General features: G+C 44.4%; 1 protein-coding gene across 1 annotated transcript in view; it reads left to right on the forward strand.

The window, feature by feature from the left end:
• KALRN (kalirin RhoGEF kinase) overlaps positions 1-15772 on the forward strand; it is a 466558-nt gene that overhangs the window by 366178 nt on the left and 84608 nt on the right. The window contains exons 34-35 of the mRNA XM_058809387.1: positions 3987-4016; positions 5596-5842. Of these exons, the coding sequence (XP_058665370.1) occupies positions 3987-4016; positions 5596-5842 (277 nt within the window). The remainder of the gene's footprint in view (positions 1-3986; positions 4017-5595; positions 5843-15772) is intronic.

Raw genomic sequence — 15772 nt, forward strand, 5'->3', positions numbered from 1 at the left:
TTGAAATAGGCTGTTTATAGTGACTAAATGCTTCTATTCAAAACTGGCTTTCATCCAGAAGCAGACAGGCAGAAAGTCTAAAAGCAACAGAAAACTAGCAATTTATATTAGGCCATAGTGCTGCAGCACACAAAATGCTTTGTTTAAACTAGCCAAGCTCTGTGTCCTCTTGAATAGATGTAAATAACCAGCTTGTGTAGGTTTCCACAGCAGTGCTGGCATATTTCAAAACACACAGACTTCAGACACCCACCTCCAAATACCTGCTCCCCCTGTTGGAAACTAACCATGCCCACTTCACTTTCACCTGGAGTGCATGTAGTACTACTTAAGATCTATTTTAGGGATTTATCTGAGGGAAGGAAGGACAGCCTGTGACCTGGTAGGTGTTTTCCATCTGCACTATGATGATGAATTTGCCTCTGGTGTTCAGCCTTGCTTCCTCTGGCTGCTGCTTTGTGGCTGCAAATGAAACAGGGGCACAGTGACCGTGCACACTCAGTGACCGTGCACACTCAGTGACCGTGCACACACACTGACCATGCACACACACTGACTGTGCACACACGGTGACCATGCACACACTGTGACCATGCACACACAGTGACCGTGCACACATGGTGACCATGCACACACAGTGACCATGCACACACACTGACCGTGCACACACGGTGACCGTGCACACACACTGACCGTGCACACACACTGACCGTGCACACACAGTGACCGTGCACACACAGTGACCATGCACACACAGTGACCGTGCACACACACTGACCATGCACACACAGTGACTGTGCACACACACTGACCATGCACACACACTGACCATGCACACACAGTGACCGTGCACACACAGTGACCGTGCACACACAGTGACCGTGCACACACACTGACCATGCACACACAGTGACCGTGCACACACAGTGACCATGCACACACAGTGACCGTGCACACACAGTGACCGTGAACACACAGTGACCGTGAACACACGGTGACCGTGCACACACACTGACCGTGCACACACACTGACCATGCACACACAGTGACCGTGAACACACGGTGACCGTGCACACACACTGACCGTGCACACACAGTGACCGTGCACACACAGTGACCGTGCACACACAGTGACCGTGAACACACGGTGACCATGTAGCTGACAGCACTGGGGTGGGTGTTCCCAGGAGCAGGAAGGCTCATGTGGGTTACAGAGCTCACTCCTCAGAGTCAGTGTCTGCCATAAACTGCTCACATCAATGCTCTGAGGTTTGTGAGCAGTGTCCTGCAGCAGAGAGGAGCTCCCAAGGGCTGTGCCTGGGTCCCTGTCCACACTAGTGAATGGGCAGGGCTCCCCTCTAGCTCAGATTGGATCACTACGTTAAAATATCCTGATGAAAACATTTACACACTGAATGCACAGTGATGTTTTCTAGCCCAGGAACTCGTGGAGGCAGAGGATGGGTGATGGTTTGCTGATGGCAGGCACTGTGGAGATGGGCTGGGGCTCCTGCCAGCTTCTCTCAGGACATACAGCCACTCCAGACAGCTTGGGGCCCTCTTGCTTCCTCATTATATTTTGCTATTTGCTTCTACCATTTCTTTTTCTTCCTGATTTTGAGGCTGTTGCTTGCTGTGTAATTTGTTAGATCTGTCCCTGTGTCAGATCTTTCAGTTATGCCTTGTGCTCTGCAAAGGCATGTTGCATTGTTATTTTTATTTTAATGTGTCTCATTGTGCCATATACAGATTAGAGTGCTGTCTGGGTTCTAAATGTATCCAGTCAGTGGCTTTAATGGTGGTTTTAATCACAGGAATAATAAAAGTGAACATTATATGTTAAAATGTGAAGCCATTTACCTGTGAATTTCAACCCCAAGGGCATTCTCTATTTTCTTTCCAAAACAAATGCAATATGTGTGAGAAACCAGCAGTCCATCTGTATTCCTATTTCCATGCTCCAGCATAGAGAGAAGCATGATATACTTCTCTGAAGTTGGAAAATTGTTCTCTAAAAACAAATTAAGTAACTAACTAACAGCTTGAGTGATCACTTTGTAGGTGAAATAATTTCTGTCATCAGGAACCAGATGTATTTGCATTATTCCTCAGTGGCTTACAAGTTGTATGTATATTAGTATATCATAAGTTTTCCAGAGAGATTACTTTGCTGTGGGTTAATTTAGTAAGAAAATGTTCTTTGTGGTGTGGTGGTATGTAAGACATGGAACAGGCCTGGGAAATACTTGGAAGCCCTTGGGCAACAGGAAGGGTTCTGTTCTTTGGAGCTGGCACCTAAAAATGATCTGTTCTTTTTCTGTTCTGTTTCTTTTTCTGTTCTTTGGAACTGGCACCTAAACATGATCTATGGGCCCTCCCTGAGCTAACTGCTTATACCTACCACCTGCACCTACCTGTAAAAGGGAAATTGCTTAATTCCACCTGCCAAAGGGAGCTCTTTCCCTGGAAATGTGTTATTTTAGCACTGGCTCCTGCCAGTCAGCTGAAGCATGTGGAAGCCCTGGTCCACATTTCCATGCAGCAGATCCTGGAGCAGCAGATGATATAAATTGATTTGCCTTCAGGGATATTCAGGCCTCCAGGGAGCTGAGGGAAGCAAGCTCCCTCCCTCACTCATCAAAGGTATGGTCTGAAGGGAGGGGGCAAGAATCTTGTCTGCTGAGGCAGAGTTGATCACACCAGGTGCCCAGGAGCCCCTCCAGGGGATGATCACTTCCTGTTTAATTATATTAAATTGCTGTTATAATGAACCAAAGAAAACAGGCACATGGAGCTGGAAGGTACCTGAGGGTCATGTGGGACAACATTTACAGGTGTTGCCCAAATTGAAGCATCTGTTTGTGTCCCAGATGTTCAGTTCTTTTGGAAGGGTGACAAGGCCTGCCATAAACTGATGTGAGGCCAGCTGCCCTCAGCCCCAGAGAGGAGGGCAGGGAGCTGCTCAGGGCAGCACTTCCCATGCTGATGCTCCCTGGGAAGTGCCTGATTTGTCCCAAACTTTCCCAGGTGTCATCTTGACCAGTCCTTTTTCCCTGGAATATTCCCTGGCTGTTTCACCTTTCCTGCTTAAGCAATAAAAACGACTTCTTTTTCAAAATCCAATCTGAACTATCTGAAGACAATTTTTTTAATATTCTGGAACATCCTCTGCCCATATCATTGAGAGCAATGAATCTGGGGATGCTGTCTGAACCAGCTCCTTCATGCCCAGGCACTGCACCTCACCTCGTTCTTAGATAAGCACCTCTGAGACAAGCAAGAGTTAATTCTTTATGGCAAATTCAGTTGCTGTGTGATGGTGAACACGGACACCTAGTGGTGCACCGGGACAGGGCATGAATGCTCTAAACAGCTCCGTGGGAGAGAAGCTGGTAGAGCCGAGTATTTGTTCACATTTTCCCCTAAAAGAAGGAGAGATTTGATTATTTTCAGAGAAGATGTCATAGATAGCATAATTTCTGGGACAGAAAGTTTACTTAGCATGAAATGGTGGAATAATTAGGAGAAATCCATCACTTTTGGTAAGATTTGACTGTGTATTTAGCAAGAAGTAATCAGTTTTTTTCTGATTTCTTCCTGTCTTAAATATCCCACACCATGCCAAATCATGTACTATATTGGGTCAAGAAGATTTTCTACTCTTCAAATTAGTCCATAGCAAAGAAACCTCAGCAAATATTATAGCACTATCTCATTCTTACCATCCCTGTTAATATCTGTTCTCCAGTTATGGGGAGATTGTCAGCATGATGAGTGCTGGGTTTGCTGATAAGCTGCCCAGCTAGGTGCTACACTGACCTCCTGTGCACTTCCACCAGTGCACTGAGCTCTGTCTGCCAGGATTAATGCCAGCACTTTGTATGAACGGCCTCAAACAGCTGCCATGGTTTGTTTTGTTTGTTTGTTTCTATTTACTTACAAATAATCTTTCAGAGAAATATTTCCTTCTTCTTCCCCAAATCTAGCATTTCGTCTACGGCAGAGACACAGGACAGGTGAGAACCAGTCCTTGTCCACTGACCCCTTTCTGTAATTGTGAATATCAGCCCTGTGAGTGGGATTTCTTTCACACCTGCAATGACACAAAAACCTCTGTGCCACTGAGTGGGGAGACAGGCTGTTCCCATGGGAGTGTGTACTGGGGGCTGCTTGGGCTGAGAAAAGGGAGTTTGAGACTGTACCAGCTCAAGAGTGAAGTCTATAGAGATGTGTGTGCTCTCCTCAAGGGCTCCCCCATTCAAGCTGAGAAGCAGACCCCAGTTTTTACTGATTCCACAGTTACTCTGCATCTGACAAGGTTTCTTCCAATTCAGTTGGGTTTACAAGTCATTAAAATTATTGTATAATATCCTTGGTTTTAGCTTCATATCCTAAGAAAATAAAGTTTATAGTATTATGCTTGTTTACTATCCTCATCTCAATAACTTTTGAATCAGTGAACTAATTTCCATCAAATTTGACCCTGGAAAAAGGACCCCAAAGATTCCTGCATACCTCGGGGAAGCATGCAGCACACAGGACAAAGAAAGAGTGCCCCTAACAACAGGCAGGCAGCAAGAAATCCACATTAAGAATCTTTCTTAATGCTCCTCCACAATGGATTGTAGAGGAACATTAAGAAAGATTCCTCAGGCCAGAAAAGCTTAGATTCATTCTCACACCTTTTTAGACATGCAAGGATCCAACCCTGAGATCCGATTCCATTAAAGAAACCCCAAGCTTTGTTAAAAACAAAACTGTATAATCACTTATTTATGTGCACACAGGTGCTTATATTCCCAGTCCCTGGCTATACAGAGACTGTGATTACACAGACCACTGTTGTCCTTTGAGAGTTACAGGGTGTGAGGCTGAAGGAAAGCAGCAGTTCCAGCTCTCAGTACGGAAGTAAAATGTTACATTTATTCCTAGGTACAAATCCTGAAAGTCAGCATATAATCAATCACTGTGTGTTTATATATTTATACCTCTGGGTTCCGTCAGAGAGCATGGGAGGAGCTTTTCTGATCTGCCCCATCAGGATTTTACTCTCCCAAGAGGTCCCTAGAGCAGCTTTGGGATGATGAGGGTACATTTCTTGTCTTCCAAGAAAAGAGAAGCTGTTTCCTCACTGCACTGGTGGCCAGTGGGAATGTGCCTCACTTATGCTGTAGAGGGATGAGCTGGAATTTGTCACACCATGAAGCACAGCCCTGAGACATCCTGGGCTATTGCCAAGCTAGAAAGTGACTCCAGAAATTAAAGCAACAAAAAAACCCTCAGGGTTTCTGATGGACACTCACAGCTAGAAGATTCACAACTCAAAAACTCCCCCACAGCTGGCATTCAAAAGGTTACTGGGTGGGTAGCTGCGGTGTCTCACTTCAGCCCAGCAAAATCAATAAGAAGTAAAGGAAACCAGGGGCACAACGTGTTGAACTTTGACAGAACAAATTATTAACTTGGCTTCTAAGGAACACAAATCCTGTCTTTGCCAGTGTAAATATGATGCAGAGATGATTGCTTTCATCCTACCCTCGCTGACATCTATTCCTTTTCTTTTTTTTTTCTGTTTTTCCTGTTGGACCTGGGCAGTTGTCTGGAGGGTGTGAATTAACTGTGGTGCTCCAGGACTTTACAGCGGGCCACAGCAGCGAGCTGAGCGTTCAGGTGGGGCAGACAGTGGAGCTGCTGGAGAGGCCCAGCGAGAGGCCAGGCTGGTGCTTGGTGAGGACCACGGAGAGGAGCCCACCACAGGAGGGTCTGGTGCCCAGCAGCGCTCTCTGCATCTCCCATTCCCGCAGCAGCGTGGAGATGGATTGCTTCTTCCCTTCAGGAAAAGGTAGGCAGCAGCCCTGCTGGTTTAAGGTTGTTTTGGGTTTTCCCTTTTGTATCATGTAAGTGCAAAGCTGCTTGGGCTGCTCCTGCAGTCAGTGGGTAAAGGCTGTTCAGTCCTTGGTGAGTTTTGCTCCCAGGTCCCTGTGAATGGGCACAGCACCAGCCTGACTCCATGTCCATGAATCAATGTTTGTGTGTGTGCGTCTTCTGCTATGTGGTAATCATTGTCTCAAGATTCTGGATAAAAATAAGACTTTTAAACAACAGAGGGACTGTTTTCAGTGCCTAAAGGCCTAGAATGAGAGAAAGCCATGCTGTCTATACACCCAGGATACCCCAAATTGTGGATATGTTATTTTATGATTGCCATAGTGCACACTAGTTCATGTTCTTTTAGTATATCCTCGTCTGTAAATGCAAAGAGGCCACCAGTGAGTACTGGTACACTCTGCTACTTTGTGAACTGGAGACATTGTGTGTAATGGCACAGTACAATGGGGAAAGAATCCTTTACAATCAATGTGGAACAAAACACATCTCTGGTATTATCCTGAGAGCTTGGGCTTCACTCACAACAAATGGTGAATAATGTTTGTCTCTGTGGTGTCTGTGGCCTCTTTACTTGACGTTCTGTTCTGAGCAATGTGTGTCCCACATACAGCATCCATGCAACCAGGCTCTGGAGATGGTCCAGACTGATAGACCAGGATTGGTTCAGGTCAGTGTGGCCAGAGCAGCTCTCCTTTGGCTATGGCCCCGCTTCTGGCCATGCACAACACAAGTAATGTCTGGGGAGGAAAGGTTCCTATCATCCCACTCCCTACTGGATGCCAGCAACCTGAACTGTCTTTTTAAATTCTTTTTCCACTCAGCATTAAGAGAAATAGAATTTGATCCATTGTTGCTTGAGCAAGTTAGGCTTGGTGGTTTTGTTTGTTTGGAGAAAAAGCACTGAAACTGAGCTGTAGTTTGTGCTCGCTCCCTGCCTGCCCTCCCGCTGCGGAGGCTGGGAGCGGGACACACGCCCAGGACAGAGCACTGCTGTAGGGCCAGAGTTTCAGACCTTCCCTGCAAGAGGATCTGATCCATTCCTGGGGGACAAGAGCTCAGCTTCTCTCAGATTTGACCCCCTCAGCTGTCAGCTCTGTCTGTGAGCAGTGTGAGCTCCAAACTCCTCATGCACTTCTCAGACCCACTGGCACCTCTTCTCCCTGCAGCATTCCCAGGGCCCTGCCCTGCTGCTGCTGCTGCCACAGGAGCCTGTCCTGGCCCTCAGCTGAGGAGTGCTGCAGTTGCTTCCATGCAAATTATCTATGATGAACAGAAAGGTAAAGCTGCAAACCAGCCTGGTCTGCATAACAGCAGTCACTGGCTGGCATGACTCACAGGAAGCTGGGACGTGTCTGCTGTGTGCCTGGTCCAGCAGCTGGGCTGGTGTCTCTGCTCAAGGGCACTGTGAAACACCAGCCAAACCTCATTTGAGAGTGCCAGGTTGCAGAGCTTTTCCTTAAATGAAATAAAACTTCAACATTGCAAGAGTAGGCTGTGAAAAGGGAGGCAGGAAATTCTGGGGATGGAGACAGGGTGGTGCAGGGGCTGAAGGCTGGCAGGGGACATGGAGACTCTGCTTTTGGCATGATTGTGTGAGCTTCAGGGCACCACAGGTAGGGCAGGATGGGCGCAGTGCTGGGCTGTGGCTGCTGATAGCTGGGAGCCACCAGGCTGTGTCAGCAGAGCACCAGGGCTTTGCTGGCACACCCTGCCTGCCTGTGGGCAGATTTCTCTGCATTTCTCACCTAACACTCTGCCCCGTTCCGGGGCTGGAGCTGCCTCTTGGCCCAGCAGCTCTGAGCAAGTGAGTCTGGGGCAGGCTGGCTCCAGCCATGTGTTCATGGCCTTGATTTCCTTTATATCTCTGTCCCCCTTGGCCTCAGTTTTCTTCCTGCACATACCAAAGCTGTATCAGGGAGCCTCAGAATTAATGGGATCTCCAGAAGTGCAGCTAGAAATAATAAAAATAACCACTCAGTCCACAATTTTGGCCAGTGTACAGCAAATAGGCTCTGTGTCTAATCAGTTCTCCCTCTATTAGGAAAACAGGAAATTGTTTAAACTGAAAGAACAGATGCTGGGAATAAAGAAAGAGGAGTAAGCTTAAAAGGGAAAATGCAGTAGCTGCTGAAAGAGCCTTCTGGTCTCATGAGGTGCTGGAAAGATTAGCATGACAAATGGTTTCTAACTATTCAGAGTTGTGCCCTTCTCTACTTCCAGTAGCTTTAGGCACTGGTTGCATGCAGAATCCCTTGGTTCAGGCTTCCACAATTTCTTGCCTTTCTCTACAACCCAGAACAAAACCTAGCACATTTTATATCAACATTAATGATGTTCCTGGTCTGCTTCAAGTATGTAAACATACACAGTTGCAGAAAAGCAGGTTAATAGCTGAATTTTGCTTGCAATTACCAAGGCACATAGTTCTTGTCTTTTACAAGCACAAGTAATTTTAAGTACAGAAAGTACCTGTACTCAGAACTTAACATTTCTAATAATAGTATTTGCCATCTATTTTAGAAATATATAGAGTTTTGCCAAGTCTCAAAACATAGTTACATCTTCATAGGCAGAAATGGCAAATTAGTCTGTTTGGTCCTATTATAAGTAATGCTGGAGGATAAATGTAACTCATGGCTTATAGAAGTTACTTATTGGCCTTAAGATGAAAGATTAAAGAAAGTAATATGTCAGCCAACATCTGAATAAATGAAGGCTTGAATGATTTGGTGGGATCACCAGAATATTTTGTAAAACATCAGTGCAATCCTCATCAAGCCTTTCTGAACAGTCTAACTGAAAGCCACTGGAAATGCAAAACCAAACTTGACAAGGGAACATGTGCTCTGTCTGGCTCTCACTCTCTTACACTGTTCCTTTGAAAATTGGTGGTGAATTAACATAAAATATTGCAAAAGGAAAGACATGGTGTGAATATATCAGAACACACCCAGAAGAGAACACTTCCTACCTTTTGTGATGAAATATCTGCTCAGACCTCTCTTGTTGATCATTAAGAGTGAAGAGACTTTCAGGACTGGTCTGCCAGCCTTCTGTCTGGCTCCTGGCTGTGTTCCTTTGGAGGATACACATTTGATTTTTTCATGGCCTGACTACAGCTCAGAGCACAATATCCTCCTGCCTGTCCTTCCTTTCTGATGATCTGACAGTGTTTGCAATTACCCTCTGTAAAAAGGCAAACAGGTTTCTGGGATTAACCTTTTGCTAGTGATATACAGATGATTGAGTAAAAGGAATTTGTCTGCAGTCTCCGTTACTGGGCTCCAGAATTTGCAGGATGGGGTTTTTTTCCTGACTAGTATTCCTAGGAAGGAAGAAGAAAGATCTCTGCTACTAGAAATGAAGCACTGTTTGAACTATCCCACATGAATATATACAGGAAAGCTGTGGCTTTTATTTCTGTCTCTTTTGTCCTATAACTGAGCTCTAAGGTATTAACCTATAAATTTCAAATTGAGAGAGAAATCCACTTTGATAGAAAGCAATTTCATGACCTTCATTAAGCCCACTGAGCCAAGCATATTCCTGGCGGCAACCTGTTAACTTTGAGTGATTTCAAATTTGAATTCGGCCCATAAAAGAATTAGATGAAATCTTGGTCTTAAAAGCCATTGTCTGATGACCCTTTACACGGGGTTTTTCTTGTATCATCAAGCACATTAGGTAACTCAAAGAGTAACAGAGGTTAGTTCTTGCAGTAATTTTAAGCAACCTCCATCACAAAAAGAAAAAGAGGACATTAAAAAAGAGATAGGGTTTCATGGCATTTGTTTTGGATTGATGATACATGAGAGGAAGATCCTGTTCAGGGCCCCAAAGCAGATCCTGCCCACAGGATACTTGTGTCTGGTGCATATCTCTGGAGGAGATGAGGAATATATTTTTTTAAGACACTGTGCAAACATCTTGCTGTGCAGGCTGAAGTCCACTTAACAGCAGAGTGGCAGTGCTTGGTCCTTGTACCAGACCAAACTGAGAAATGTTTGGATATTTTTTTCCAGAGGAAGAGGAAACACAGATCTTGCAAGGTGCATGTTAGCAGGGTGACCATCTTGCCCGTCCTTCCCAGGTGTGTCACTTTGTCCAGGAGCCACTGGCAGAGCACCAGGCTTTGGGCAGGAGGGATGAGAGTTTTGGTGCTGCACCAGTCACTGCTGCTCACAGGTTTGGGGGTCACCCATGGCCTGAGAGAGCCTGGGGCTGGCAGGTGCCACGGCAGGCTGGGCTGGGACAGCAGGAAGCAGAATAAGGATTTAATAAGGCTGGTGAGAAGAGTGGTGTCAATGAAAGAGGTCACATTTGGGTAGTTTCTCCATGTGGGAAGAGCAGGTAATTTCATGTATTAGTGTGCAAAGCTGGTGATGTTAATCCAGCTCTTGTGTTTGAAAGACTCTTTCCTCCAGTTCCTGACATCAGAAGAATCAGCTGTGTAGGGAAAAGCATAATTGTTTCTTCCCACATCTCTGTTTTTTAAGAACATCCTGGGTTTTAGAGCAGGAAAAGAGTCTAGGCTGCTTTTGTTATATCCCTGTTCCTGTTGAGCTTTAAATTGTGATCTGCATTGGCTCAAGCACTCTCTCGGTTGTGTTTTAAACAATCTCTGTTGCAAACATATTCCATGGTAATGGCTGCTGATGTCCCAGGGGAGCTGTGTGAGGACAATTCAGAAGTTTTAGTGTGCTGCATTAAACCTTCATTTGTCCTTGTGGAGGCTGAGAAATTGTTTTTGGTTTTGAGAGTCTTAATGAAGAGCGGTCAATTAAAATGTTTGTAAGGCTCTGAACTAAAGGAAACATTTCATTAGGTAACACAGTTGATTTAACTGGTATATTAGCCAGTCATGGGGTTCCTATTAAACAAACAATGTTCAGGCTCCCATTGTCAATATAAATATGCAATATTTAAATTTTTTAAAAAAACAAACCCTCACTTCTGTTCCTAATACTGTTCCTGATCCAACAAGGGTGTTCAGAGTCAAAATTTTACAGTATAGGCTGTCTTTCAAGAGAGGTCACATGGACCCCTTCTGCTGGCAATAAGTGCCTCATGACATCCTTGTTACAAGTTCAAGACATGGCTTACATAGAAAAATGATGTCAGGAAATGTTCATTTTCACTCCTTTTCAGTTAAAATAGAGTCACTTTAAGTTGGTCACGAGTGTGGTGGGACATGGCAGCTCCCTGGGCGGGCACCAAGCTCTGCCACAGCCCAGCTCAGGGCTGCTGCTCTGCCTCAGTATCCAAGTGTGGCTCCATGCAGCTGTAAAAGGAGCAGGAAAATAAAGATGAAAGAATTCAAAACCACTTTGCTATTTCAGTCACGTCACTCTTTCCCTTGTTTTTTCTCTGCTGGCTTTCCCTCTGCTGGCTTTCCCTCCTGTCATCAAACAAAGTCTGCCTTCACTTTGATGGCCCTTCACAGTTCTCGCCATCATCTCGCTCCTTTCTACCTCAGTGGGCAGTGTCTGCCACAGTGCTGGAGAGCTGCTGACTCCCCTCCCTACTGCTGTACTTTGATCCCACACTTCTGTGCCTTCTCCTGCTTCATAATCACCCTGCAGAAGAACTCAGGCACCTGCAAAGTGTCCATCCTTGGAGTTATCCATGCTTATGCCTTCTCCTGGGCACAGTTATCTTGAAAATAATAAAAAATGAGCAAATATGTAGCAATATGGGTGATGAGATGTGATTTTCATGTTGTCTAAGGGGTAAGCCAAGCCAAGGCTGAGAGGATGAGCCATATCTATGTATGGATATTCATATCACAATGCCCATAGCTCTGCATGGGGTTTTACATGTCAGGTACATCAAGAAAAGAAAACCAAACTGACAAATCCTTGAGATATATGTGTCCTCTCCTACAAGTCACAGACACAGCTCATGTGCAGGCTGTGGGAGCCCTGCTGTCAAGGCACAGATAGTGTGCAGGCTGTTCCATGGTTTGTGAATAGCCCTATTTCACTGAGGTGGAATTTCTGTTTCTTTTGTTTTTATTTTCAGTATGGCATCACTAGATGGTAACACCTACACAATCAGCCATGAGGACAAACCAGGTACCAGAAAAGTCACTTGTATTTATTGCTTCAACTTCTTTCAGCTTCTGTTATCTAGTCAAAACAAAAGGCCTCCAGTACTTTACCTGGAACTTTATTTTTATGGAAAAGGACAATTTTGATGAATGCTTTGATAAAACAGGAAAGGCTATTTTGGGGGAAGTTGCTTTGCTCTTGTACAGTGGATTTTTATTATTTTAAACACAGGATTCTTTGTTTAAAAGAGAGAAGGCCTGCAAATTTTCTTGTTTACTTCGCTTCCCCTTCTGACAGGGGGTGGGTAAAATTTATCCACATAGTCACTGTCAGCTTAACCCCAGATTTCACAGTACAGTGTCTATGCTGTTTTTATCACTGAATAGAAGAGAAATGGAGGGAATTTAAAATGCTGTGGACCACCAGGATTCACCAAGAGTGCCAAAGGGTTCAGTACTTGGTCTGGCAAGGAAAATGCAGAGAAACTCAGTAGTGTTTTACTACTTTACTTTTTCTCTTTACTGGAGAGACACTCAGTAGAAACTCTGTGTCAGGCTCAGGAGTGCAGTTCCTTGCACAGCCCCTGAGGAGGACCAGGGTCATAAATTCTCCATGCTCTCCTGGTTCTCCTGCCTGCCTTCCCAGTCTCTTTTCCTGGGGCCAGCCCATGCTTTTCAGGGTCAGATTAAGCCAATCAAGATATATCCCTTTTGCTGCCCTGCAGAGAAGTGAGAACTTCCCTCCTCAGCTGCAGCTCATGAAGGGGAGGTCCCAGCTGGCCCCTGGCTGCTCAGGTGATGGGTGAGTGGGTGGCCACAGCCCTCTCCTGGCCCCACCAGCCATCTGAGAGGGGATGGTCTGAGAGGGCTTCAGCTGAACATACATGCTGACAAACAAGACTGCATCAATCCTTTTTTTTTTCCCCAGCTTGTCTTCAAACACATGCTGGAAAAGGAAACTTTAATTTTTATTGCTCACATATTGATGTCCCAGCTGTTGGGAAACCACAAAGACCAAAGATTGTTCTACTGAGTAAATATTAGACTTGTAATTAATTGAGATAGTTTTCTAGAATAATGTGGGCTATGCAGCATCCCATTTGGCCTGGGGTAGACCAGAGGCATCTTCTGACTCTAAACCAGTCCCCAGCTCTTCAGTGATCCCAGCATGTGTCTGTTCATGGAATGGCAGAGCTCAGCCTTCCCTTGTGTTAGCAGGAGCACAGCAGAGAGGGGCCTGTGAAGCACCACAAATGGTGCTCACAGAGGCTGAGCAGTAGTTATTGTACTGAGAAAGGACTCAGCTCTCCTGCTGTGGTACTCAGGGTCAAGAGATCAGGTCAGGCATTATCCTAAGTGCTCTGCACAGTTAGCCAGGGGAGGCACCTGCTGAAAACGGTCTGAATATTCTTTTTATTAACTGCAAAGGAACCTTCTGTTTCTTCTCCTGGTGGGAACTGCAGTGCCTCAGTGCAGTGCAGAAACACCTGAGCAAGTAGTTCAGCAGTTCAGTTTGTACCACCAGGTTTTACACCAGCTCTGACCCAAAGACAGCAGCCAGAGCCTCCCCACACCTCTGCCCCAGCAGTGAAAAACAAGCACCCAGAGGAAGGGTATAAAAACAGCTCCTTGGGTAAAGTCTATTTCCTCTGTATTTATTCAAGTGTCTTAAAATACAGTAGTGTGGTGAGAGGGGGGGTGGCTGTGCAGCACTTGGCCCATGGAGCTGACAGGAAGGTCATCCTCAAAGATCAGCAGGAGCATGTGCATGACTTGCGTCTTGTGTTTCCTCTGAGCACAGACTAAATTTAGCAGTTTCACAGATGGACATTGAACCATAATCCATCTAGGACTGCAGGGTGAAGAGTAGGATGGGAGCTGTTTGCCTGGGCTTTTTGCTGTGTAACCAGCTTCAGTGCACCACCACTTCTTGTGTTCCTCAGGGTTTTCTGCTTTGCTCAATATTGTGTAACTTACTGCCTGATCCTTTTCCCTGAAATTTTAAAAGTTTAAGCATGAAGGAAAAGTAAACTGCTGGTTCTGGGTTCAGGCCTGACACCCCTACTTAATGTCAAACTGTGGATGTACTTTTCAACAGCACCATCACAAAGATTGAACCTATAACTACTGGTCCTTGCAAGAATTGCAGTAAGAAAAATACCAATGACTGATGATTTTGTGTTCCCCAAAATGTTGCCTCCCCACTCTTTCAGCTTCCAGACAGTTAAAGGGACTAATCCTAAATGTGGCCTGTGTAATGTTGGGCTGATCCTTCTGTTGCTAATCTTAAACAGCTATTTTATGAGCATGTTTTGAAGTGAACTAGTTCTGCTAAAAATCCCATTTCCCTGACTGGTCTGAGCTGGAAACAGGAAAACCGTGATGCAAAGCACATGTGTATTAAATAATGAATTTCCAGTAACAGAAATTATGTTTCTGTGTATCTGCTTCAGCACACTGCACAGATTTGATATAGTGATCCTGACACAAGAAGCCTGATTTTCCTGTCAAATATGCAAGCATTTTGCCAGAGCATTTATTCCCAGGTTACACACTTTGCAAAAGAGCCTGAAACAATGTCAAATTTGCTTAGTTCAGATTAATCCCAAATTTTATAAAGTAGAGTTAATGTTATTGCAACTATGATGATCTAAAAGTCTAGAACAAAAATGCCAGTGTATCTTTTCCAATTCCTATTAGCTGGTCTCATAAAGAATATTATTTCTTTATAAAAATGTTGTCTTTAACTCCAGAACTGTACTTTTCTTTTCTTGAAGGCAGAGTCCATATTTGACTGCATTTTCCTTAAATCTGTTTAAATAAATCTCTCACAATCCAGAACAGGAAAACAGATGTTAAACCATTCTTTTCCTCAGATGTCCTAAGCATTTATTAGAAGATGCTACTTTACATTTGTATCATATATTCTTCATATGCATTGAACATTCATTGATTCTGCAGAACTGTAATGCAGTTGAATAAGTTCGTTTTTTTTTTTCGCAGAGTTTGCAAGATACAAATTAAATTTTACACAGCATAGAGATAATTGTTTGCATATTGCAGGAAAGATTGGGATGGCCTCCAGCCTCACTGAATGTGTGCCTTCCAAGAAAAACAGTAGTCATACACTATCCAACACTTCACAGATAAAGCAGCCCTGACTTCTCCTTAGCAAGACAATTTGCAGCTCATGATTATTGGTGATTCCCGTTTTCATTAGGTGAACCTCATGTTCCATTCTTCTCACTGATAACATTTGCCTGATGCCAAATGACAGGTTTTTTTATTGCCCTTTGCTTTTGCAAGCCAAAAAGATTACAAGTTCAACAGTAGCACCCAGTGATCATATTTCAAGGGCATTTTTCTATTTCCTAGACTAGGGAGGAACACCAAAATATTTGAACTCAAGATACACTTCTAAAAGGTATTTTTAGGTCTTTGTACAGTTCAGTTTAACTTCTTTGAGACTGTACCAAGGTCTTTATTTTCTAGAGAAAATAAAGAGCTGGGTACAGTCTCAAAGAAGACTATTTTCTTTAGATTTCATGCATCTTCAGGATTTTAAGTTAATAGCTGCATTTTGCCAAGGAACATACATCCAATTTCTTTGGAAATCTGTGGGAATTGCATTTAGCTACCAGGGAGCATATTCTGGCTTTAAGAACAAAATAGCATTCTTCAGAAAAGCCCCAAAGAACTTATTAACTCTGCAGGACTCCTGTTCAGTGAAATAAGAACATTCTTCCTTTCACTAACTAGAAAAGTCAAATTAGGTTTCATGCAGGGTGAAGAAACTGGGGTGCTGTTGGTGCCAATGTGACCTGTGAAAAAGCT

The sequence above is a fragment of the Ammospiza caudacuta genome, chromosome 8 (assembly GCF_027887145.1).
Source record: "Ammospiza caudacuta isolate bAmmCau1 chromosome 8, bAmmCau1.pri, whole genome shotgun sequence".
Taxonomy (NCBI): Eukaryota; Metazoa; Chordata; class Aves; order Passeriformes; family Passerellidae; genus Ammospiza; species Ammospiza caudacuta.